Here is a 27,095-nt window from a genome sequence, read left to right on the forward strand (position 1 = left end):
CTTTGTATGATTTGTTGTTTGGCTACCATGTCTATGTGGAGCTAAACTTCACGTTCTAGGGTTGTGGTTCTTTCATGACTATTGTTATTCGGATATTGATTTTGACTTCTTGATTTATCATATTAGTTTATTTATTCAATCTTGCACTTAATTATTTAATTGCTTGATCACCAATTGAATATTATCTACGAATCTAGAATTGAACTCGAAAGTGGGAATTCTATATTGCATATAGGATTGAGTAGGGCAAGTTCTTGAACTCGGGCATCGGGGAACGGATTCGTGGTTAGGATAGACATATACCTAATTACCTTGCTTGGTTGATTTACAGGAATTATAAATGCGTTCTTGTTGATTCTAACTCCATAGACATATAGGCGTTAGGTTAGCTTGAATAGGCGAGTAAGAACTCGACAGATTCTTATGAGCAATATTAACCCTGTCAACCAATAAGCTAGATAAATTAGTCGGTCAATTCAATTGAAGAATACAATAGGATTGTTAGATAGACCATAACCCTAGATCGTTTTCATTACATTGATATCATTAAAATCTGCTCTTCCTCTGTTCAAAGTTTATTATTTATATTTTTCTTATTTAATTAGTTAGAATAAAATATTTTTAGATTTAATTCTTGTTTAGATAATTAAGATAGGCTAATTTAGTTAATAGTTAATCATAAGTCCTCGTGGGTTCGACATCCGACTTTGAGTCACTTTATTACTTGACGACCGCGTATACTTGCTTTTACTTTCTATTTATGTGTATCAAGTGTTCAGCTTTCTGTTGTAATCTAAAGTTAGCACTAGGTGGGTGTAATTCCATTGTTAGGGTAGCTAATAACACCGAAGGAAAAAACGTGTATAACGGCTTTTTGGTGGATCAACATTTTCATGCAGCAATTAAGTCACATGGGAGCAAAATTGTCTACAATCTCTCAATATCATTACAAACATCCGAAAAGCATAACACAATGTAAGTAAAAGATTTATATAGACAATACCAACAAAGGGCAGCCTGGTGAGGGATAGCATCCCAGGAGGTGTTGTAGACAACCTTTAGCAAAGCTAAAGATGTGTATATCAATAGAAAATCATAAAGAAAGATTAATATTTTTTTTTTAAAAAAGACCAAAGTTATTGAATATTAGAATGAAGATCCAAATTCATACAGCCGATTTCAAATATTTTAGAATTTGGCATTAATGCCACTGTTAGTAATTTAAATTCAGTAAAACTCCAGGTATTTAAGATCTGTTCCAACCATTCGGAAATACAACAGCATTCGACATGCATCAGCTCAAGTAGTGCACAATCAATTGGAAAAAAATAAATCAATGCCAAAAATAAAATCAGCATGACCAGGAGAAATCCCCAATGAATATAACTAGCAACATATCTAAATTAATGGAACGGTAAGCACAAATTGCTTCCTTGAACTACAGAAAGAGTGTAGCTGATTGTCATCAAATGTCCCAAAACCAGAAAGGCGGATGCCATATGCTTCCATTCTGTGTACATCCCGTGGAATAGGTGACTGCCAAAGTCCATCCCACCATGCAGGCGGAAGAATAGGAGTATGAGCACATTGCTTAGATTGGTTGTGGCAGCTTAACGTACCAGCAAATCGGTTCCATACGTGCCCCCAACCAATCTGATTCTTTAGACCTTCTGCAAGCAAGTTACTCTGGAAGCTACTGAGGAAGGTGAAGTTTGATCCAGCAGAGGATCTATCATCTGAGTAAGATATATTTGAGTGAGAAACATAAAAAAAGAGACATATTCACTAAAGGGTGGGATTAAACCTCTGTGAAGTTACAAAAGTTACCAAGGCTGTTAGCTGCAGCCAACGCTGCAACCAGCTGAGCAAACGTGGTCCCAACACGCCGGTGAGCCCCAGAGACAACTGCATGTTTTGCACGTGAAGCAAGAAAAAAATCAACAAATGCAACCCATCTTGGTGCTGTACCCCAATCCTTCGTTCTAAAATTGAGAGTATGAACATGTGAGTTGCCAGATATATTTCCTTTAAAGCTTTTGAAATCGAAGTGAAGGACCTAGCAAAACCAAATAAAAGCATGTCAACAACCCAGTTCCATTAGATTGTGAAGTCGGAGCACTACAAGTTGGATCTCTGATAACTAGTGCTTCCTGTTATCTTAAAAGATTAAGCAGCAACAAGGGAATTGGAAAAACCAGCTTACTTCTGCAAACTGATTCAAGTCTGGAGCAATATCTTTGACCAGAGAAGGATTATCTGAAACTAAAACTACTCTGGGCTTGGACGTCAATTTTAGATTTTCCACAGATTTTCTGATGCAAGAGAAAGCTGCTTGAACTGCTCTAACGGACCTGAGAAAATATAAAGGATGAAAGTTGATAATTAACTGCAGAGTACGGGCTCATGTTAATTCTTTCTGACAATCTACTGAAAATCGTTTACTGCAAAAACAGCAAATATACACAACATCAACTGTCCCCGCTACATGTATGATCCAAATGCAGTGGAAAGGTACAGCATCAAATCTTTTTCTACAAGCTCTGTTATGGAAAGGTATCACTGTAATAAACTGCAAGTATTCCAAGGCAGGATAAATTAATTTCATCTAGAAAATTTTCTCCCAATTTTACTTTCTTTCTGATAGACACAAAAAAAAGAGGAAAATGAACAGGAAAACCCCACGCAAGTCAGTGAACTATTGATATCATCTAACCAAAGTGGAAGTGGGGTCATATTTACCTAGATCCTGAGGTCTCGAAAAATCACACATAGCATAAGGTCTGGATAGGTAAAGGCATTAAATGCTCTATTTTTCCCTTCAAGCATTCACAATTCAAAATGAAGATACAATTTGGAACAATAACTTAACCAAGTAAAGTAATAAGAAAATCAACAATGCTATCTTGAGCTCCATTTGTTGTTGAAAGAAAAACTAATCCTTAGTTTTAGAAGGAGCAAAAGAAATATCACAAAGAAGCAAGAGAAATGAAAGAAAGTTATTTTCTTTTCTTTCTTCGGTTTAGAAAATAATTTTCTCTCATTTTCTTGCTCTTCCTTCATCCAAACCAGACAATGGGAAAAAAATTTCAAGCTTCCCCTCCCTTTCTCTCCTTTTCCCTTCACTAGTTTCCAAACATCTTGTAAAAGATTATATGCTGTGCAACTTATCAAAAGAAGATTATCTACTGCAATCACACTAATATCAGAAAGAATGCACTGGAGGACAAATAATCTCTGTTCATTCATGCATTGGGAAAGATAATGGGAAGAAGATGTAGAATTACGATAGCCTATTGCTTCATATTGACTTTATGCACAGAAAGAAACTGGAGCTTCTACGATTAAAAGAACCAGCTTTGAATTTGGAGCTTAAATATCTTAGGAGACTAGTTTTGTGGTATATAGAATAGTATAAGCAAGAGCTTGTGCAATTTTTGACTCATTTCTTTTCTGGATTTATTTAAACCCAACAAAATTTGCTTTTATCCTATTATAGAACACTGGTAAGAGACCAACCAAACTATTCAACTTTTTTCACATTATCTTAATCTAACTGAGACTTTGTTACTTCAGCTACTAGTTTTTACCAGCAACCTTCAACTTCAGCAAGTGTTTTTTTTCTTTTACAAAAGAAAAAAAACTCAGAAAGTTATATAGTAATAACCTATTATATGCAGAGGCAAGAATAAACTTTCAGTTACACTACCTATTCATAAGCATCCGCATGTGTAGAGCAATATCAGGGTCAGCACCACCACTTAGTGCCCAGTTCACAGCATGTTGAATATTCTCTGACGGAGATATGAGAAGTCTCATTAGCTCCCCAAACACATTAGGCCTATGGTGAAGGTCATCTGGTTTTCCAAACAAATTAGAAGCAGCTATCCTCATCTCATCATGTACATTCTTCAAGAAAAATTGAGCAGCCACAGCATCTGTTGTATTCTGGAACCTGTACCAACAAAGTCAGCATCGAAATGATTACTCTTTCTTTTGTAAAATTTTAGGAAGAGTGGAGAGAACAATAATGTGAATGATATTCTCATTTACCAGATAATAGGCTGTTCCCAAACCCTCCAATTGCTACATAGAACATTTGTTCGTGCTGGCTTCTGGAAGTCATCAATTCTGATAACGAGATGCCTCCCATATTTGGTCAGACAACCATTCTGTCTCCAAAGGTGCTTGATTTCTTTCAATGTGAAGGAAATATTGGAGTAAGAGATGAAATCCTCAAAAGGATATCTACCCCTGAAATTTTGGAAATGCAAAAATTAGACAATAAAGAAGATATTTCCAGAGTACTAGGCCACTACAACTATGCATAATCCGTAGTATTATTTATTATGAAGAAAAAGAACTTCACTTATATACGAGAAATAGTTAAGAAATATGGAATCCGAAACTAGATATGTACAAATAGAAAGGCTTGAGAGAGAACCAATATATGCCTGGTTTGCCCAATTATCAACGACCGGTTCAACATCACGCTCAATGCTGCCGCAGTTAAGATTTTGTACATCTCATTACCAAAACCTGCTTCTGATGCTTTCCCCAACACAAAACCATGCCTGCAGAACTCCTCTGGCGGCAGAGCTCGGACTCTCGAAGCACCTAGAAAGGAGACAGTATGAAATGATTTCCGTTGATAGTCCCATGCAAAATGGTAATTAAATTTTCAGCAATTTATGTTCTATGCACTCATGATGTAAAAATAATATTTACACAATCAGGTCATTTACGAGATAATTAACAGGTAGTACTATTAATTAGCATTGGTAACTTGTCATAACAGGTAAAATTACACTGATTGATTGCAATGTCGGTGTATATAACTTAACTAACTTTCCGAAATTGTAACAGTTCTTCCAGCAATTTGATAAAAAAATTAAGCATAGCTGTGGTTCACAAATCCAATAGATAATAGTAAAATGAAATGAAATGAAGTTAGTTAATAAGTACCATTAATAGCAAAGTGATTTTGGATGATATTCCTGACTCTGTAACTTTCCTCTGAGAACTCACGGCTAAAGGCCTCGCCCATCTCCTCAACCGTTGCGCATGTTTTGAGTGATTGAGCTGAATCAGAGCGAAGATTTGTAATATCAGCTGGCTTAGCATCTCTGTTTTCAGAGTCAGAGGTGGTGATTGGGAGGTGGGTAGATGGATCGACGGACCTCAATGTTAGGACCAATAGGCCAATGACTGTGAAAATTGCAGTGGCGACGAGTGCGCGGTGGAGAGACAGTCGCCTCCGGCGAGATCCCAGCTGGATCCTCATTTCTTCACCGTGTGAATACTGAATACCTTACTTCTCCCCTGGCCAGCTTTTAGCCTTAAACTTTTCACCCCGAACCTAGGATCCAGTCTTTCTTTTTCCTTTATTTATCTCCCACAATGTTATGTTATACAGTTAAAGTATCTAGTAGTACTTCCATTTTTATTTTATATGAATATTTTTGGAAACTATTTGACTGACACGTATTTAAGATTTTAAAAAAAAATGATGTTTGCATGACTATAAATTAATTATGTTAAATATAAATAATAATAATTATTTTTTATGTGCTAAAAGATATAAAATAGAATAGAGAAAGTAGTAGATACATTTGGGGTTCGTTTGACTTAATAGACAAATTATGCAAGGATTAACAATGCGTAAATTGGCATTGCACAGATTGTAGTACAAGAATTACCATTGCAGGGATTAGTAATATAAAGAATGCATAATGCAGATATTATTTCTTGTTGAATGTTTTGTTGATATATTACATATTAGTATACGATGTATAATGTAATGTATTTATTTATTTGTTACATAAAAAATATATATATATATATATATTTACTATTATGAGGGTTAGTTGCATTTTCGTATTTTAAAACTATGTATATATATATATATATATTTACTATTATGAGGGTTAGTTGCATTTTCGTATTTTAAAACTATGTATTACTAATACTCGCATTTTTGTTTCACATTATGTTCCAGGTTACTTATGCCAGTATCATTTATGAGTAGCCAAACGTTGTACTCCCTCGGGTCCATTTTAATTGATTTTTTGACCTTTTTTTTTGTGGTCTATAATATTTGATTTTTTCATATATTAAGAAGTAATTAACTTTTTTATTTTCAAAGTTTCCATTGAAGTAAAGAGCATAGGAGTATTGCTATATTTCTAATGAACAAATTAAGGTTAATAAGGTTATTTTTATTGTTAATTAATGCTAAAAGATAAATTCCTTAATACATATAAAAATATCCAAAAAAAATCAATTAAAGTGGATCGGAGTAAGTATTAGTCAGTACTGATTTTCTCATGAAGATTAAATCTCCCCGAAGTCAAATTAAGAGCCCGTTTGGACATACAATTTTTTTCCTTTTTTCCAAATTTTTTTTTGAAAATAATGTTTGGTTATCCCATTCTTACCAAATTTTCCAATTTCAGTTGAAAATGAGAATTTGCTAGTTTTTAGTGTTATAATTTTACCCTGTATTTTTAAAATTTATAAAATAACCCCAGTAGTTGTTCATATTTATGTTGTTTTTGGCTTAAATACCTTCTTTGTGTATTAGTAGAATTAGAAAATGTGATATTGATTTTGCATCTTATGTGTATTGCAGTAAAGCAGAATATGATAACAGTTAAACAATAGCATTTTGATTGTTTATTTCAAGTAAGATAATCAAATTGGGATGGTTTTGATATTTTTTATAAGTTGTGGGTATAAATCATGTTTTATGGTTTTGAAAAAAAAGACATCCAAATATGTTGCAAAAATTATAACCAAACACAACTTCATCTTCAATTGAAATTTTAGTGAAATTCCAAATTCAATTTTTTTTTTTGGAATGCATGTCCAAACACCAACTAAATATTGTATAAGCTTGTGCTTGTTTTTATGTGGGTATTACCACGGTACATCCATTCATTAAAATGTAATGTTAGATACGTTGCTGAATCTTTATAAATACCAATTTACATGTAGAAATTTATTACTTGACGTTTTGTATCCTTTGATCTTTTTATTATTTCACTTTCTTCTGCGGTCTCATATCAGCTCATTATAAAATTATTTTTATGAGCACATTTTCCTACAAAAGCTCTCGAGAGATTTAAGAATTTTGTAGAACTTTTTTTAAAGTGCACATTAGAAAATTCTTCAGTGATTCGTTATCTCACGAGTAGAATATCACATTGCCATTTACACTTGATAACGTGCCTTGAATCGATTTTTCCTATCCAAAAAAACTCTTTCTCGTATTGTTAACTATTTGGTCTTGTTTGCTCATTATTTGTTCTTCTTAATGTTGCCATCTCTAATTACTTTCCAATAATACTTATACTCTTATAATTACACAAATCTAAACCTAATAATAATTATTTCGTGGTGTATAAATAAAAGAAAAAAGGCCGGAGAATGATACCCCTTAGTCATGACTCATGAGTACCTTTAAATTTCTCGAGTCCGGAACCAAAATGTGGTTCTTTTGAACTCAAAGAACCAAAATGTGGTTCTTTTAAACTCAAAGAACCAAAATATGTGGGAAAAAACACAGTGATCTTTTTATATATAGCGCCCTTTTAAAGGGTGCTATAACTTAACGGCCGTTTGCCCGCTAAGATATAACGCCCTTTAAAAAGACACTATAATTGAATCCACATGGCGCAGGAAAAGCAGATAAATAAAATTTAATGTATCAAAAGAGGAGTAGAGTGCTAAGTGGTGCAATGGTTTAAGGCTAGGTATGGAGTTGTTTTTGGTCTTGAGGTCCAGGTTCCATTCCTTCCATCAGCATAATTTTGATTTCCTATTTTATTTTCATTTTTCTTTTCTTTTCATTATTTGGTTTAAGTATTTAGATATAAATACTTTAATATTTATAATTACTTTTCAATGTAATTAAAATAATTTAATATTTATCAGAAAATTATGATTTTTGAATTCATTTAAAGTAAAAAAAAGAAGATAAAGCCTTTTATTATTTCGTTAAAAAATCTACCGACATTTTTAATAGTTGTTATTTTGTATTATACGTAAAAAAAATTATTTTTTTTTCTTTTATTTTCAAATTAGAATTATGAGTTTTATTTTATAGTTAAAATTTTCATAAGAGAATAATATATATAATTTAATCTATTGCCTGAATTTTTTTATTTTTTGATATCTTTCTTTTTAAATTTAGTTATTAAAATTTTAGTTATATTTACACTATATGAATTTTATTAATCAAAATTCTAATTATAAATCTTATAACTTTTTTATTATTAAATATAAATTATTATAACTATTTAATCGTTAAAATTATAATTGAAGAATTATTATTATCTAAGTAATGGATTATGATTTTCATATTCTTATAAGGACAATTAATTAAATGATTGTTCATAAACTAAATAGTTATAATACAGTTTAGTTTATGAAAATTTAGTATAAAAAAATTAATTAAATATTTTTTCATAAATTAAATGGTTATATTTAGTTTAGTTTAGGATAATTTTTATTAGAAAAAATTTAGTCTATGAGCAACTATTTAATTAGTTTTCCTAATAAGAATATAAGAATTATATTCCATTACTTAGCTAATAATAATCCTAATGCATTATAAGAACAACCATATTCTTATTTAAAAATTTTAAATGGATAATACAATTACAATAGCCAAGGAATAAAAGGAGAAATAAAAAATATATTTAAGAAAAAATATAAAAAATATAATTAGAATTTTGATTAATAACTAAATTTAAAAAGAAAAATCTTAAAAAATAAAAGATTTCCAAGTAATAGATTAAACTGTATATATTAATTAAAATTTTCTTATGAAAATTTTAACTATAAAATAAAACTCATAATTCTAATTTAAAAATAAAAGGAGAAAAAAATAATTTTGTTTTACGTATAATACAAAAGAACAACTATTAAAAATATCGGTAGATTTTTTAACGAAATAATAAAAGGCTTCTCTTTTTTTTTTTTTACTTTTAATGAATTCAAAAATCATAATTTTTTAATAAATATTAAATTATTTTAATTACATTGAAAAGTAATTATAAATATTAAAGTATTTATATCTAAATACTTAAACCAAATAATGAAAAGAAAAGAAAAATGAAAAAAAAATAGGAAAACAAAATAACGCTGGTGGAACAAATTGAACCTTGGACCTCAAGGCCAAAACCAATTTCATACCATGCCTTTAACCATTGCACCACCAAGCACTCTACTCCTCTTTCAATACATTAAATTCTATTTATCTGCTTTTCCTGTGCCATGTGGATATCTTAAGGGATGGTTTGGTAAATAGGTATTAGAAAAAATAATGCAAACATTAACTTTATGCATTACTAATAACTTGTTTGGTATATTTTTTCAACCTGTGTGTATTAGTTATACATCATACTTTGTATTATCGTATGCATAAGTAATGCATAGAAAACCATGGCATTAGTAATACGAAGGCTAATAATGCATGCATTAGGTTGGTTAAAGACAAAATTATCCTTAAAGTCCCTAAAAGCTTGAGAATATGGAGGGCATTTTTGTAAACAATTATTTTTCTTAAAAATTATGCAATGCATTATAATTTTAATACACCACACCAAACAATAGATAAAAATTAATATCTGCATAACTAATGTTTGCGTTACTAACCCATGCATTACTAATCTATGCATTACTAATACACCTTATTTCGCATTATTCTTATACACCCTACCAAACGACCCCTAACGGTATATCGCCCTTTAAAAGGGCGTTATATATAAAAATATCACTATATTTTTTTCCCATATATTTTGGTTCTTTGAGTCAAAAAATAAGGAAGAAAAATCTAAAAACCATAGACGGTAACCCTGAGAATCACTGATTAGATACTTAACGCGGAATCTCACTTTCCCAACTCCAAAACGGAAAAGTGATTGAAGAGCACTTCCAAAAAAGGTAAAAAATAAAGAAAAAACCCGATTGCATAACATACGCAGCATATATACGTACATATACATATACTATAGTCATAGATACGTAACTGTCACATACATAATTAAGATATCCTCATACCCTCGATCGACTTCAGTCACATACTCTCTTTTCTTTCACGTTCGCTCTAGGGTTCCCCAATTTCATCTCTTTTTATTTTAGCTTTCTTACTGTAATTCGTTTGGTCCAGCTTCAATTCAATGCAATCAAGCTGAATAATACTTCAATTTTCTATAACCTTTGCTCTCTAGATACTGGTATTTATTATTTAGGTTTGGGAGGTGAAAAAAAGTAAAGAAGAAAGAGGGTGGTGGACGATTGCAAATGCCGGAGGAGGACTTGTTAGAAGTTAAGTTTCGGTTGTTCGATGGATCAGACGTGGGTCCGTTTCGCTTCTCACCGGCTTCCACGATAGCTATGCTTAAAGAGAGAATTGTCGCCGAATGGCCCAAAGGTCAGTATATACAGTTACTTCTTTCATGCTCTTCAAATTTGGAGGGCTAGCTTAGTATGATCGAAACGCTTTTCCTAGAAATATCTCATTGTTGCTGGAAGCTGGAAAACATGGTCCAAATAGAAACGCTAGAATACTCATAAATCTAATGATACAAGCACAGTAACAATCAGTATTCCAAATAACTGTTCGAAAGTTTTTTTTATGGGTTTCCATTTAATTGTTGCTGGTGATGATTTTGATTCCTTTTTTACAATTAAACCATTGATTTTGTGTGACATTTTAATTGATAAGGCTAATGTGCAAATGGCCTAAAGTTCACATCAATTAGCTGAAATGTTGCTCATGAATCTGTTTCCTTTTTTTTTTTTTTTTTTTGGTTTCACATTATGATGCATGCTTAATTCATCTAGGTTCGTCTTTCTATATTTGTAGTTTGTCCGGGAACATGAAGAGTGCCCCAATAGTATTGTAGCTTCATCTTCAGGAAAAGGAAAAAAAGGAAGTTGAAGAGAGAATATTCTTCTCTTGTTTGGAGTCCCAATAGAAAGTTCTTGTATTTATTTGGTCACAGATCTTCTCAATTTCTCTTCCGTTGCGAATTCTCCACTAACAAATATGAGATTTTCACAGAGGAAGTCTCTCCTATCCCTCTATTTCTTTCATGTACTCCAGTTCTCCACTGGCAGAGTAATCTGAATTAACCATGTGAACACAAGACATGTTAAGGAGTCAATGCATATGTTGATATGCTACTGTACTATAAACGAATTGGATTGGTTCAACTAATGGGTCGAGATGCTAAACCAATATGGGAAATGAGTCACATGCTTTATAATAGTTGTTGAGAAAGCTGCTGATTAACCTTGTATATCATCTTGATTAGAAGAAAAATAAATCATCTTGCTAGTATAATTTTGCATCCTTCATTTAATCAACAAATGCTCAATTTTGTGAAATTTTACAAATTACATGCTAACATTCTTTTTATGGAGGTCTTAATGATTTTTACACATGATATATTAAGTAACATACTAGTGACTGCATTATTGGTATTTTCTCTACTAGTTGTATTATATGGAGAAAGTAGAAACGGATGCCAACTCATTGACTTTTCTCAGCCAAATATCATAGTAAAACATGTTCACCTGTATTTTGTTCTTTTTTTGATGAAGTAATTTAGGTCGAGTATGTGTGATGTAAGATTTAGGACCCTGATTTGGTCAATCGATTGTCCTGTTTTTGCCTTTAATGTGAATAGAAGATTCTCTAAACTTGTGACTTCCGAATCAAATTATTCGCTTAAGTTTCATTTGTTCTGGGCTCATAGTTGTCAAATTGGGATATTAGAATGTGTCGGTGGCATGAATCAAGCCTTCTATTTTATAAAAGAAACAAAAAAAAAAAATGCAACATTTGAGCTCATTACCCAAAGATAGAGAACCCAAGTCAGCCAATAAGGGAACCGATCAATGTACTTAAAGAAGGGTTTTTAGAACGATTTTGAGACTAGTAATGCCAGATGATTGAATGCTGCACGTCTAAAACCCAACATATTGCAAAGATGAATGTTGTAGAAATGCGAATATTAAGATGCATGCACGGATATACAAAATTTTGGAAGATTAAAGATCATTACATATGAGGCCAAATATATCAATATTGACAATAAGATGAACGTAGGTTATACAAGATTGGACAAGATTAGAAATTATCACATTTGAGTCCTACCATATCCCAAGATGAATGTCATGCAGATATTAAGATGAACGTGTGGCGATACAAGATTAGACAAAATTAATGATGACCTTGTCTAACAGAAGGTGCAAGTAGCATATAGAGTAAAATGAGAGAAGGTCATGAGATGGTTTGGCCTAGAGTTGTTAGATGTTTGACGAACACTCAAGCCCTGAAGCTAGGTGAAGCCTAGGTTTTGCACTTTGCCTCACTTAGGTGACGCTTTAATGTAGGCACCAATGGGCTAATCTTGCGTGTTATCACCTATGAGCTCAGTCTTTGAGAGGGTAACACTAGATGATAAATATAAATATATAATTGTCAAAGTGATCATTAATTGTTAACAAAAGGTCATGCAAGGAATCTTTTAGTGATAACAAAAATTTTAGGTTCATATTGAAAAACTAGTCGGTCAACATTTAAAACTGCGTCTACATCTAAATTGAAAATCTATAACGTTTTTTGAATTTAATTGACAGGATTTTTAGTTATCAAAGGAACAAAAAGGATTTAAAATCACTTGGAGGAAGCTGTCTCAAAAGATTAAAATCTCTTGGAATCAATATGGATTTAGTTATGAAAGGAACATGATGGAAGCAAGAATATATAGGAGATACTAGGTAATTGGGATTAAAGTTCAGTTGTTACTATATTATGCCCGGTGTTCCTCAAAAGTTTCTTATTCTGGTAAGATATTTGTATCCGTGTAGAGATAGGTGTTCGATTTAGAGAACGTCTTAAAGAATTATTTGGTATTGTAATAAATTGGACCTAAATAGAGATGGATGAAGAGGATTTATATAGCCGACCCTAACTAACTTGAGATTGAAGCATAGCTGGTTGATATTAAAAAATTTTAAAAAAGGAGTTTTAGTTCAGTATTTAAGTCTACCAAAATGGGACCTAAATCCATGTCTTTTGGAAACCCAACCCTCACTGGACGGCAAAATGATCAAATCAGTATAAGAATTTTGGTTGAGATGAATTGGTTATAACCTGCAATTTGGCTATCCCTATTTTGCTTTTTGTCATGCAAGAAAGTATATTGATGTCAAAATCTTTTATAACCTACAATGTTTGGAAAATTTCATTCTATTAGCTTACTATTATCAATATAAGTTGGGACTGGCATAACGCCCTTTTTAAGATACACACACACATATAATAAAGAAACACACACACACACACACAGAGGTTCTTGTTACCTTTGTCTATCTGAACTCTGTTTTGCTGAGATATAGTTGTCATGCTTTCCTGGCAGATAAAAGAATTGCACCCAAGGCAGCAAATGATGTAAAGTTGATAAGTGCTGGGAAAATTTTGGAAAACAACAAGACTGTTGGTCAATGTAAAACACCTTTCGGCGAGCTACCTAATGGTGTGATTACCATGCATGCTGTTGTACAGCCATCTGTAGGTAAATCAAAATCAGGTAGGTTCCTCTTACTAGATTTGTAGACAATATGTACTGGTTTTCCCCTTTTGTGTATGATGTGTTTGTTTTTTAGGATATTGGTGATTCTGTTATCTAACCTAACTAAATATTTGCTTTCAGAAAAATAGAGGAAAAAAAATTTCTTCTGTCTCCTTTTCAATATCTTGAATGTTTAGCAATATAGTAAGTTCTACATACCATATTTTTAACATATTGCTGTTTAATGGTTCTCGCCTAATTACTTTATAAGAAAATGTCTATGGTACTTGCCAAAATTGATGATTGCTATGGCTCTTGCCGTGGAGTAAGATTTTCAAATATGTAGTTTTGGTTGCAGTCTTTCATATGGAGTACTGAAATTTTTTGCATTTGGAACAGAGAAAATGAAATTAGAACCTCATTGCAACCATCATAGATACAATACTTAATTAATTTTTCAAATGATGGAGACTCAATCACTGATCTTTTACGTTTAAGCTTGCATGGTATTTCTTCATTTTAAAAGAGGTCAAATGCGTTTACTACAAATTGAACTGTATATTCGTAAGCTGCTTGACCTGAGGATCTAGTTGAAAACCTAAATCTAGCTTATGTCATACAGTATAGTGTTTCATATGCCTCCAACTTCAAGTGATTCATACAATCCACATATGCAAGAGTTGCTCCATACCAACTTACCAAGCGGTCCAAGCCTACCTTAAATTTAAAGCAACTAGGGAAATCTCCTACAGAATATTAATTATGGTTGCGTATCATGACATAGTTGGAATTACTATTAGCTTACAATTAAGAGCATGCGTAATCAAGTCTAATTTCACCTAATTCAATAAATGCTACATGTAGGAAAAAACATTATTTCTTCGGTTCTAATTTACATGATGGTGTTTGACTGCGTACAGAGTTCAAAGACTTTTGAAACTTGTGGTCCAAAAAAGTTATAGATATTTGTGTGGCTATAAATCATCTCATTACGGGTAAAATGAGAAGCTTAAAGTAAAATTATTTTAAAATATAGAAGGTGTCATTCTTTTTGGGACAAACTAAAAAGGAAATACCGTCACATAAATTGGGACTGAATGAGCATCATTTTTGGATATACCATGTTTCATCTCCTAAATATACCATGCTTGAAAGTGATATTGTGATTATGTTGATCAAGAGAGCATAAATTGTGGCGATGCTTGTATAGAACAACAAGAACAAACAAAATTAGAATTGATATTCACCAAAAAAGGTTTAAAAAATGATATGGTCCAGGAAACTTGCCAAAACACCACTAGACACTATATTGGGGAGACTCAGGAGGTTAGGTCATCTATGTAAAGCATCTCTTACTTCATTAATTATTTTTACTGAGACATTCCATGTTATTATCATATTCATGAGCCTGCAAGAATAGAAATATTTTTATATAGATTGAGATGACTGTTTTTTGCTATTGGGTTTAGTCAATAATTTGTTTATCTTAGTCTCATTTCTTTTTACCACCATCAGGTGGGCAATGGTAGCTTCGGATGTTAGCTTGGTGGGTGGGGTATTAAAGAGAGTAAAGTTAAAAGTATATTAAAGGAATCAACATAAGTGTATACTATGCTGGAGCTAACTACTAAGAAGGAAACACATTGATAAATGACCTTCATTAATGCATGTTTGTGGTATATCTTTATGTTTCTCGTTCTTCTTACGTCCAAAGAGGCAAGTCCTGTTGGTTGTTTGTGGTTGGCCTGATTGCTGAATTTTCTGAAGATCTAAATGTGCTAACAGATTGACCTTTCCTGTTGAAGTGTGGTTGGTTATATATTCATGTCAAGGTGCTTAACTGAATCCTATCCCAGTGGGTTTTTGTTTTTGAAAATTACTCTCGAGTTAGCTCTTTCATTAATACCCTCCAGTAATGTTTCGCGGATGTCTATTTTTGTCTAATGCTAAGTTCTGGTACTCAGAAAAAACTTGTCTCTCGTGTATCTTAGGCTTCAATAGCTGTACTTTAAAGAAGATTTGCACCTTCTGATCTTGACATGAACCCACTTTGTTCTAATGCTTAGTTGAGGATCATCCTTGACCCCTAGCCGTGCATCTTTTGTTGTAAAGTTTATCTATTTGCAGATACGTATAAGTCCAATCCTATGCCTGTTTTCATATACTTGACAAGTATTTACAGTCAGGATTGTGGTGTTAAAAATTCATATATTTGCTTTTTTAGTTGCTGAAACTTTTCTTTATGTAACAGAAAAGAAGATGGACGAGACTCCAAAGAAAAGCGTCTGCGCGTGTGCCATATTGTGAGTTTGTAAGTGATTCGGTTTAATTTTGTGATATTCTTGGGTTTACACCGCAGCTGTGATGTTCAGTTAAGAGAGTCAATAATTGAAACAGTTTGATAGCTCATTATTACTTGTTTGTTGAACAGCATTTCAGTGTAACAGCGTCTATTTGTTTTCATGAATTTGGTAGGTGTAAATTTTGTAATTGCAGATTTTTATACACAAATACAGAGCAAGGCTGGATTACATGCAGAAGGATTCTAGCCAGTTCTTGTTGTTCAACTCCGGGTCAATTATTATTTGACGTAGACCGTTTAATGGTTGCGGTTAAAACACTTCAGAACTTATTCTGCCTCCTAGACTAGGATAGTTTTTAGTGTATTTCAAATAATTCATCGTAAAAAGCAGTTTAACATGCTCCATTTGTCCCCACACAAATGCTAAAAAAAGTTTATTTTCCAATGAAAGTGCTTACTAACTGACCGAATGAGCTACAGGCCTTTATTGAGAACCACCTATAAAAGAAGCCTTCTCAAGAAACTTCATACTGTAGTAAACAGCTAGAGGAACGACAAAAAGAGGTGAAAACTTTAGCTTTCATATTGTTTCAGTACCATATATTTTCACAAGCTGCAATCCCATGATGCTGTACATCCTTTGTTCAGCATTTGGATCAGCTCTTTTGCATCGGACATATTAATTGTCCTATTTGTCATCGCTTCAGCAATCAAACCCACAAACTGAATTGGGACTTTATGGCCGTGAAACATCGCATCCGAGGAACTAATTGCCACAATAGCAACACGTGCTTCCTTTACTGCACATTAAGCCCTTCATTTGTAAAGAAATTACCTTTTGATTTTGATAAAGTTTAGTAAGACTATTCATGTCAAGCTCCATCTAAATACCCATTATTCTAACATTCAGCATTAAAGCATTAGGCATTCCAATTTCCATCCTTTAAATTCCCAAGTTGATACCATATTTTCCCGATCGCTAGGATTTTGATATAAATATTCAACTTCTTAAAGGTTTATTAAAAAAGAAAAAAGGTATACAGGACCTGCTTTTGCACTTGGGAACTAGCAGTTTCACGAGTTATTTATTTATGTTGCATTCGCCCATATTTGGTTTCTAAGTACCAAGTAGTGCTAGGCTTTTAATAAAGACAACGTAATATGTGAAAGGACTTAATAGAAATGTATAAACTTATATGTATTATGTATTAAGAGTAATTGAGCTCTTACAATAGAGCTTAAAATAATGGAGGTATCCAAATTGTGATATTTTACTCCCTTTAGGCATATGCTATATTGATCTGTTTTGATTGAGAAATTGGAAACAAATGAAAGGAGTAGTTTAGGAGGGAATCTATTACTTATTGAGTTTATGATTATTTCTAGGAAGAGGAAGGAAGGGAATGAAAGTGAATAACAGCAACTTTTGTCTTTGCCAGTGAAACATTTTTTAATAAAATATTGGAAATTGATTTCTAAATTTCGCTCATTAGCAAAATGATGGAATTCCTCTAATTGTTGAAGACATAAAGGTCAAAGTGCAAAAATTAATGGACTGAAAAATAATTCAGGGAGTGCAAAAATAATGGGCAAAGATAACTTTTAGTCCGTGGCAGAAATTATTTACATTCAGTAGCCGTCAAAATGAATAAAATTCATATATTTTTATATATATTATACAGAATATATATTATTTTTAGTTTTTCGATTATTATTTTAAGAGCGGTTATATAGTTTTATTTTTCAAAAAATATAAAAAATTCTCACTTGGTGAACCAAAAGAAATTAGAAACAAAGGTACCAAAAGTGTTGAATGCCTATCAAACGGTGTCAATCTTTCTTTATACAAAAACAAGATAGTTCTTGATTCTCTCAATACCGAAGTACCATAGAATCAGTGAATCCCTTTTTTTCTCACCTCAGAAGGTTGAGAAAGGAAGGGGAAAAAAAAAGAGGAACTAGTTTGGAACTTACATTCCTCCTGACACGAAGACTAATGGCGAAATCAGAAAATTCAATAATTCTTTGTCAGTGGGATATGCAAGGGTATTCAAAATTTATTTTTTAATCAATAACAACAAATATTTTACCTTATACGTAGTATAATTTTTCGGCGAAGGGTATTCAGTTGACCACCTTTGAGCCAACATAGCTTCGCCCTGGCTAAATCAAGTCAATTGACAACAAATATAAAAGCTTGATCCATGACAATACTAGATTCTGAACATTTGCTTCACTAGTTATTCTGATAAGCTACACCAATTAGCATTTATGACTTCTCGTCCCTCCAAGGAAAATATGGCCAAAATCTGCCTGTCAATATGCACATTGTGAAACATTTGTTAAAGAAATAATCACATTGTAGGCTAAAGGCATTAGATATTGTAACATATCATGACTTTACAAAAAGTTCATTTTCTTAGATTCCTCAATATGTTAGAAACACTATCCACAACCTAAATATGTGTCATCAGCCTGAGAAACTGAGCACACTAATTACAGCGCGTGCTGGGAGAAAAATCACTTGAGCATGTCAAAAGAAAAAATGTTAGTAAACCTGCTTGACACTTCTGCAAGAAGTAGCTAAAAAAGAGAATGTTTAAAGTTTGTTAATGGAGAAGATTTATCTATTTCATGACAAGGGTAGATATAAAATGCCATGTGATAAGCTCATCATATTCAAGCCAAACCAAGGCAAAAAGCCCTTTACATAATAGCCGTTTGATTAACAAGCCTTCCTATACTCAATCATAGCTGTAAAAACAACATAAATATATAGTCGACTCAAGGGCAGCCCCGTGCACAAAGCTATTCTGCGTTCACACAGGATCCGGGGGAAGGGCCGCACCCCAAGGGGGTATGATGTAGACAGCCTACCCTGATGCTGATTTCATGCCTCGAACTCGTGACCTATAGGTCACACGGAGACAACTTGACCATTGTTCCAAGGCTCGCCTCTCAAAGTACTTTAATTTTATCTGGAGAAAAATGCTCTGCAACTGGGGTTTAGTTCTTGAATGGGTCATGATCTTAAATCTGTAATATTCCCTACTTGTTTGTTGGAAATGCATTTCGATTCCAACAACTCTTTTACCTTTTGGCCCCTTTAGAAACAGCATCTGTTTCGCTTACTCCTAATCCACCATAGCAGCATGTAGAAGCAAGTCTAAACATTGGTAGGACGACTGTGAATAACAGCAGGCAGAAACTTCTTGTTCTTACCAAATGCGATGATTGAATAAAGATATCAAAATGAACTTCCTTCCACAAGTCAGTATTTTTTCTCAAAAAGTTGATACTGCGTTTCAAGAATTGATACTTTCTGAAGACAGTACTCCATAAACAATAACTATGAAGGGCAAAATGAATATCCACACACCAGATAGACTGCTTCCAGATTTCCAAAATAGACCAACAACATCAGGCTCAATAAATATCCATACTACACTCATGCATAGAGCTGCTTTAAGACAAACAAACAAACACTAAATGTGTCAATAGAACCACAGGAATTTTCTTTTCGCACTAAAGGCTGAGCACAGCACAGTTCCGAAAGATAATTTTCTGTTGTGAAGCAAAGGGTCATTACGGGAACACCAACTAAGATGCAGAAAAGCTTCTCACCACTTGAAGAAGGAATGGCAGCAATCAGATGCATAACACTTGTAGGAAAAGCACCAACTTTCTCTCTTTTCTTTTCCCAAAGTAGAAAGTGACAATCTGTTACTGCTGCTCCTCAAGAAGATTGAATTGAATAGAGGATTGTCTACTTCCTCATTGGATTCTTTTTACAGCATTTAAGGGTACTTATTCTGCATCTTACAGTTATATAACATCCCTATTTTTGACAGCTCTATTTACATTGACGTAATACAAGCCATTTATGGAGCTATCCATACACAAAAGGGCTGATTTTTCTGGCCACCAGCTGTCATCATAGCAGCAGTGTTATGGTTTTCTTGAATCATGTGATGAATTGGCCGAATAAAAGATTGAAAAGCTCTACTTCACCCTCCCTTCAACCCCCAACCAGAAGAAACTAGAGCAGAATTTTGGGATCTCCTTAGGCTGGATATATTGAAATTGCAATTGACGGCCGGAAATTCCTTACTTGTACAAACACAAAGACGTGAATTAATCCGAAGCCTTAAATACTAGTAGAAGAGAAAATTGTGCATGTTTATGTGATTATCATGTCTATTTCAGCAAACAAGATATAAGCACACCACTCAGATAAAGGGCAAATGAATAATAAAAAGATGGCTTTTAGTAACTTATATTCGATAGACGTCCTAAAATAACTGAAAACTATTCAGCAAAAACCTAGCTGAGCTCTTTTATCTGAAAGTTGTACTAGTGTCCCGATCCTTGAGAATCTTCCGGGGGAGATAGATGCTGTTGTTGTTGCTGATTTTGCTGGTGCTGCTGTTGATTGTGAATTCTAGCCTGGTATATCTGGCTCAAGGCTTGAGAGTTCAAAACCCCTATATGACCCCTATCTTGAGATAATCCAAGTTCCAAACCTGGCAATTGCTGGTTATTACTGGAACCCAAAATTGAAGTAAAACTCATATTAGTGGCTGCAGGCAGATCAAATCCAGGAAAGCCAATCTTTTGTAGGTAATAATTGGAACTTTCACTACCCAAATTGGTGCTTGAACTAGTGAAAACAGGAGAAGGTGCGGGCCATATTCCTGCTGTGGCCAAATGGGGTCTTCCAAAATTCCCACACATCATTGGCCAACTGGTCCTAGTACTACTATTACTACTACTACTAAAACTAGCGGACCCGACTGTGTTCGCTCCCAATTCATCCATTTTTTGATGCAAACCAGCTGATACAGAGATCCCCTGTTGGGAAACAGAGGGGCCAGTGGCTGCTGCAGCTAAAGCCGAGGCAGGGATGGTTCCAGTACCAGTAGCGGCAAATATGGAGGGCTCGGCTTGCTGCAGCAGCCACTGGATTGTCTCTCCATCAGATTTATGACCTAATTCGCGGGTGAGTTGGAAAATCCTTGCGGCGCAGAGAGCAGGCATACGTATCCTCCTCCCTCTGCCTTCAACTTTTGTGTGTCTATCTTTTCTTTTAGGAACCAATTGCTGCTGCTTCTTGGTTTCATCATCTTTTATTTGATCATGAACAGGCTTATTGTACTCAACCATAATATTGTTGTTGCTGTTGTTAATATTGATAGCGTTAGACTGCGCTGCCGGCTGCTTGGGATCCATGAACAAACTCGATGGGTATAACTATTTAAAAGATGTTTGTTTCCTACTAAAAGGAAAAGGCAGATATGTTTGATATTTTCAGAGTGTTGTTTGTGTGTCTTGTTTGAGATGAGAGAAGAAGGTAACCTCACAAAACAGACAAAAAAGGAAAAGAAAGGAAAGTCCCAATGTTCTGATCATTTCAGGAGGTTTTCACTGTCAATCAGTGAGAAAAAGTGAAAGACTGAAACTTTGCTCTTTCAATTCTTCATAAATATTTTTTGCTCATCCAATTTTTTTAAATTTGTTTTTGCTCATCCACTTCCTCGGTCAAATTCCATGGAAAGACGGCAATTTTGGCAATTTCTGTAGGTAGGTAATATTGTAAATATCAAGAAGAATGTATACTTATGCTGTGGTTTTGTCTACTTCAATTATTAAAGTCCTAACGCGCATAACTACATCGCATTATGATAGTTGACATTCTAGTATACTAATACTTAGTTACGTGGAATAATTAGAGGTGGATCCGATATTTTAATTTGATAAACTCAACTTTCAAAAATTTTAGTATTGAATTAATTATATTTTTAATTTTAATAAATTTTTACATGTAAATTTTTGACCCGCGTCAAAAGTTATGGATTTATTTGAACCATTAGTTGAAAACTACCTTCACGGGGAATAATAGAATGCGTGATTTGACGTGCACACATCATGCACATACATGTGTAGGGTGGAGATGCCTGGGTTTATTTTTAGAATATGGTTGCTTTTGATCCACTCCTATGCAGTCCCATTCATATCATTATTATTAATTAATTATACCCTTACTTACTCCCACATTTATACACAAGATTGTCAAAAAAAAAATTTCAATCACAAAATTTTAATTTTTTTTTCCAAATAAAATGCATGGACAAACACAACTTCAACTTTCAAAAATTATTTTTAAATACGACTTCAAAAATTATTTTTTTCAAGTTTCAACCAAAATCTATGTCCAAACGCCAGCAAAGACAATGGACTTCTCTTGAACACTCCATGTCAAAATTAGATGCCCGAATTTTTATGATACTAGTATCTATAAACGTGCGTTGCACGTTAATAATGACACATGATGATTTAAATATTTATTTATATGAAGGAACAATAAGTTTAATTAATGAGAGAAATTTTATATATAATACTACAACATTTATCTAAATGCCGAAAAATATTTTTAGATTAGCATAATACGTGAATTCAAAATGAAAAAATATCATCATAACTTACATAAATGATCAATTTTAGTCATGTTAAGTAGATAATTATGTATTGTAGTTTAAAGGTATATAATATGATAGTATCTTATAGAATACTTCTTTATAGACGGTGTTTTTTTGTATATGTTTTCTTCTAATGCTTTGGTTACTCTGCGATAACCAGAACTCTTGTTGTCATTATTGATATCTCTCTTGAAAGTGCAACATATAGTTATTCATATAAGAAAACATATTGTGGTAAATATAGTTCAATATTTAGGATGTTCCTTGTGCTTTATTTATTATAACTATAAAAATATAAACATACTGAAAATTATTTTCACACAAATTTGAAAGGATATTCTTTAGTTTATGAAGACGAAAGTTGAATTCGGGGATAAACACATACTTGAAAACACATTGATCAGTATCATAAGTTCTGCATGTATGGCGTTATTGTCAAAACTTCTATATACCATATGTGTACTATTACATAAGCTATTTGTCACGACCCAAATCCGCGTGACCGGCACCCGGCACACTATCCGACCCGAGCGAACCAACCCATATGATGCACCCAAACCACATGCATGAAAAACTAATTTAACTACGGAAGCTCTTTTTGAAAATTTTATATATTTTCAAGTTAAACCATGGAATAATTTTCCAACTCAAAATCATACCTGGAGCCTCTCATAATCATAACAATGAGAGTAAGTAAAGTAAATATATTTTCATGTATGTCGCGTACAATTCCATTACTACAACTTTTCACAACTATCTACAGAGCCTTTATACCCAGGAATAGAACTAAATACTTGGGCAAATGTCCGACTAACATAAATTAAGAAATAACATGATAGCTACCACAAAATAGGAGTGGTGCCTTGCCATATACCTCAGGAAGAGAGTCATCCTAGCCATGTCCGTATGCCACGTACCGTACCTCGTCCTGAAACATGTAAAGTAAGTGGGGCCTTGGAGGGAGGGGGACTAAGGTCTGAGTACATCACAACGGTACTCAATAAGTGTCATAGACTCTCTCTAACTCAAGTTTCTGGGACAAGATTTTACAAAAACAGTGCAACCAATATTGGACATAAAGTGATAAATAATTATATAAAGCACGCTCTTTATCATTTTAGATAAAAGACAAGTGAAATGTAAGCCATACTATAAAGTTTTAAAACATCTCTATCAACCCAAGATTTTAATAGAAATCATATAAAACCATTTCAATCTCATTAAATCATTGAAATCATTTTCGGCTCCTTAGGCCTAAACATAAGAAAGTCCTATTTTACCTTTCACCGGGAGTACTATACTGACACCGACTTAATAAACAACTACTAGGTGATCGACCTAGTAACAAGTATTTGACCCTAATTGTCTGGGCGGCTTCCCGTAGTGCCGTACAAGTCGACTTAATCTCATTACTTTATGTAATGATCATTTGCCCACTCAATTGGGGACTTTATCTCACAAACCTCGGCTTAGCATTGGAATGTGTCCCTACACTGGCACGTGTAGTTCCATGGTAACGAACTCGGCATTCGAACCGATCTCGGTGGTCTCCACTAGTAACTTCCAAAATATTTGATATTTCAAAAATAGATTCATAGCATAATTGCCTCAAAGGATCTATTTTTACCAAATCATGATTTTCATAGTCAATCCAAACCATTTGAATAAAATCAAATGAATAATCTTTTTTCATGTTAAAGCCTTTAGTAATTAACATAAACCTTAAGATACAACAAGTGCTTCCTTTGGTGAAATTTCAAAAGATAATCTTTTTCATGAAAGCATATATTTAGCAGTCAAGCATTTTATACTCTTATCAACAAATAAGTTTTAATAAAACTTATAAGAATTTCCTTAAGTGTCATTTTGCCAACAAATTTTGAAAATAAAACTTTTATAAAATCTCATGAAACTTCATAAGAAACAATTTAGAAACACATAGTGACATTTTTCTCACTTGTACCCACACGTATGGATGTACATTTACAAACCAACTCACGTAATAACTCAAATATGATTTTAGAGAAAATCCCTCAAGAAGAGTAAGTATTAATCAAATTACCTCAAACTTCAAGCTCCGAAAATAATACAATGCTCCAATTGATTAAAATGTCCAAATATCACCCGCAATTCAATACCTACCATTAGATATTCCAACTACATTAAAACAAATACGAAAAGATTCATAAATACCCATTTAGGCTTCACAATTCGGCAACAAACCTTCAACCATCCCAAATTATCCAATAGGCTCATCCATTAGCTTATTGAATTCAATTATTATCATTTAATACTCATTTGGAGTCATTAATAATACCATGTTAGTTACCCAACATCATCTAGTCACTATTTATTGCCTTCTCCAACAAACGTCTAGGTTCAAGAACATCCATTTCAAGAACTAATGTTGTATCTTATCCAAATAGTGATTCCCAATTAAATTCGTGCATCAATTAAGTTATCAAGTTTATTGGAATTATTAGAAACTCAAGACATATATATTTATATCAATTCATCACTATTCATCTTCTTCTTTACCCAAAAATGGCATTCTCAAGACCCACTCTTAGGGTTCATACAATATCCCATTATAACTTTAAATAAAACTCATAAACATACTACCCATACTCCAATATGACATATATATGAAGATCAAGTGAAGTGATTACCTCTTGGCGGAAGAATGTAACTTTTTCTCTTTTTGGTGTTCTTGAAGATTTAACCCATTTTCTATGGATTTGATCCATAATAATGTTAGTGTTATCACTAAATGATGTTATATAATTATCCTTGTACCAAAATAACTTACCTTGGAGTGTATCCATGGTGGAAGAGCTCCTCCTTCTCTCTAGAAATCAATTCCAAGTTGAAGAACTAATATTTTCTCTCTCTAAACCCCTTGTTTCAGCCCCTTTAAAATGACCCTTGGAGCTGCGTAGCCTCCTGCGTAGGCTACGCACAATAGCTACGCATGATGGACTTCTATTCCCCTTCATTTTGGAAGTTTCTGGATTTGCCTACGATGGTGCGTAGGCTACGCTGTTATGGTGCGTAGACTACGCTGCTATGTTGCATAGGCTGCGCAGACTCGCATAGCTGTTCTATCACTCTTTAGTAAAAAGGTCATAACTTCTTGTAGGAATCTCCAAATCACAAACGGTTTGAAACATTAGAAACTAGACACATATACCTTTCATTTAATAGGTTATACACCATATAACTATTCATATATTGAGAGGTATGCTCGTTTGAAGTTAGGTCTTATGCGAACTCACTTGAAACTTTATCCCATCATATAATTTTCAACTTGACTTAGCCTTAGGTATCTTATTAGACCATAAGCCATTCTTAATGCACCTCATACATATATTATCATGATCAAATAATATAATTTAAATTATTAGTCATGTTCATACCCGAATTAATATAATTAGCACATGCCAATCTTCTTAATGGTCTTAAAACACTTCGAAATCTTTTTCGGGGTGTTACACTATTTATCGGATCAATGTTTTCAGTAGCATGACATGCATATTTTTCTTCAAAATCAGCCTATATACAATGGAAGATCAATTTTAACTTAGTCTATTATATATATGGTGACACTAACATACATAAGAAATAATGAACTTGACAACAAACATGTATAATAGAAGGCCATTTGGTATTAAAGTATTTAAGTATTCTTCTTGGTAGTTGTTGTTAGTATCATCTTCTGCTGAGTCAAAACTGAAAAATATTTTATTTTTATCATAAAACTTAGCAATCAATCTTTTAGTTGATCAACATATTCATTTCTACTAGCTAAGATAGCTCTTTAATTTCTATCATGTTATTTGCACAAATTGCGTTTTAATCTAATAATGAAAATATTTTCCTTATTAAATGTACTACTATTACTATTGGGGTTGATAACCAAGTGTTCTAGAAGAACCAAATTAGTTTTTATTGGATGCTCTTCTTCGTTTCTGACACAAAGCAAGCAGTCACTGAATGCTGGATTTGTTCTTACTTTTATATTTATTTTTCATTTGAGGTCATAAGTATAATTTTGACAAGCTAGCTTTTATAGTTTCTGCTTTGGTCAATTTTAGAATTGCTGATCATACTTGATAGAAATCACCTCCCAAACTCTGACTTTTCCACCAAACGGTTCATCGATATCCAATATATCTCTAAAACTCTGAGCGATTATTTCGATCGTTTGACGCTTAGCCAAAAGCGCTTCATCCCATATTATCACTTTTGATTTCCTTATAAATTTAGCACTATTGCTCTGATTTGATATATTTGTGATGGTTATTTCAGTTATTTGAAGAGGTATATCAAATCTAAAGTGAGTTGTACGACCTCATAATAAAATTATTGTTGGTACACCACTTGTTCTTGTTTTTAATAATATCATGACTCTTGATATGATATTTACAAGTAATGCATGACATATGAATATTATTTCGATTCCGCCGAAGGAATCTACAAAGGATAATCCTGCTATACGAGAGTCGATTTTTTATAATATAGTTTTGAAAACTTATTCTTGTTCAGGATTTAGCTTTGATTGTGCTTTCTCAAACACTTGTATGGCCTTCTTAATATCATACTAATCTTTTTTACTTTGTAATCTATTTTTTTTAAATATGTAACACTCTTTTTATGGAATAAATTTATGCACCCGATGATTTTTTTTTTAACTTAAAAAATAATTTTACTCATATGATGAATTTTAAAAAT

At 33.0% G+C, this 27,095-nt stretch overlaps 3 protein-coding genes across 4 annotated transcripts; 1 reads left to right on the plus strand and 2 right to left on the minus strand.

The window, feature by feature from the left end:
* Positions 1-1,186: 1,186 nt before the first annotated feature.
* Positions 1,187-5,381, minus strand: LOC104115230 (uncharacterized). The gene is made up of 7 exons (XM_009625815.4): positions 4,963-5,381; positions 4,452-4,614; positions 4,051-4,251; positions 3,707-3,952; positions 2,204-2,351; positions 1,828-2,056; positions 1,187-1,736 (listed from the first exon to the last, which is right to left on the minus strand). Exons 1-7 carry the CDS (start codon positions 5,279-5,281, stop codon positions 1,399-1,401), a joined length of 1,644 nt encoding a protein of 547 aa, XP_009624110.1. The 5' UTR covers positions 5,282-5,381; the 3' UTR covers positions 1,187-1,398.
* A 4,650-nt stretch (positions 5,382-10,031) lies between these two features.
* On the plus strand, positions 10,032-16,153 carry LOC104115241 (membrane-anchored ubiquitin-fold protein 3-like). Of its 2 annotated transcripts, XM_070196024.1 has the most exons (4): positions 10,032-10,435; positions 13,434-13,604; positions 15,838-15,897; positions 16,062-16,153. In XM_070196024.1, exons 1-3 carry the CDS (start codon positions 10,306-10,308, stop codon positions 15,891-15,893), a joined length of 357 nt encoding a protein of 118 aa, XP_070052125.1. In that variant the 5' UTR covers positions 10,032-10,305; the 3' UTR covers positions 15,894-15,897; positions 16,062-16,153. The 2 variants fall into 2 exon arrangements, with proteins under 2 accessions (XP_070052125.1, XP_009624121.1); XM_009625826.4 differs by having other exon boundaries at positions 10,035-10,435; positions 15,838-16,153.
* Positions 16,154-18,534: 2,381 nt separating this feature from the next.
* On the minus strand, positions 18,535-21,419 carry LOC104115247 (transcription factor TCP20). The gene has a single exon (XM_009625837.4). The coding sequence runs from the start codon at positions 21,115-21,117 to the stop codon at positions 20,242-20,244; it is 876 nt and encodes a 291-aa protein (XP_009624132.1). The 5' UTR covers positions 21,118-21,419; the 3' UTR covers positions 18,535-20,241.
* Between the last annotated feature and the right edge of the window lie 5,676 nt (positions 21,420-27,095).

Source organism: Nicotiana tomentosiformis, chromosome 2 (genome assembly GCF_000390325.3).
Source record: "Nicotiana tomentosiformis chromosome 2, ASM39032v3, whole genome shotgun sequence".
Classification (NCBI taxonomy): domain Eukaryota; kingdom Viridiplantae; phylum Streptophyta; class Magnoliopsida; order Solanales; family Solanaceae; genus Nicotiana; species Nicotiana tomentosiformis.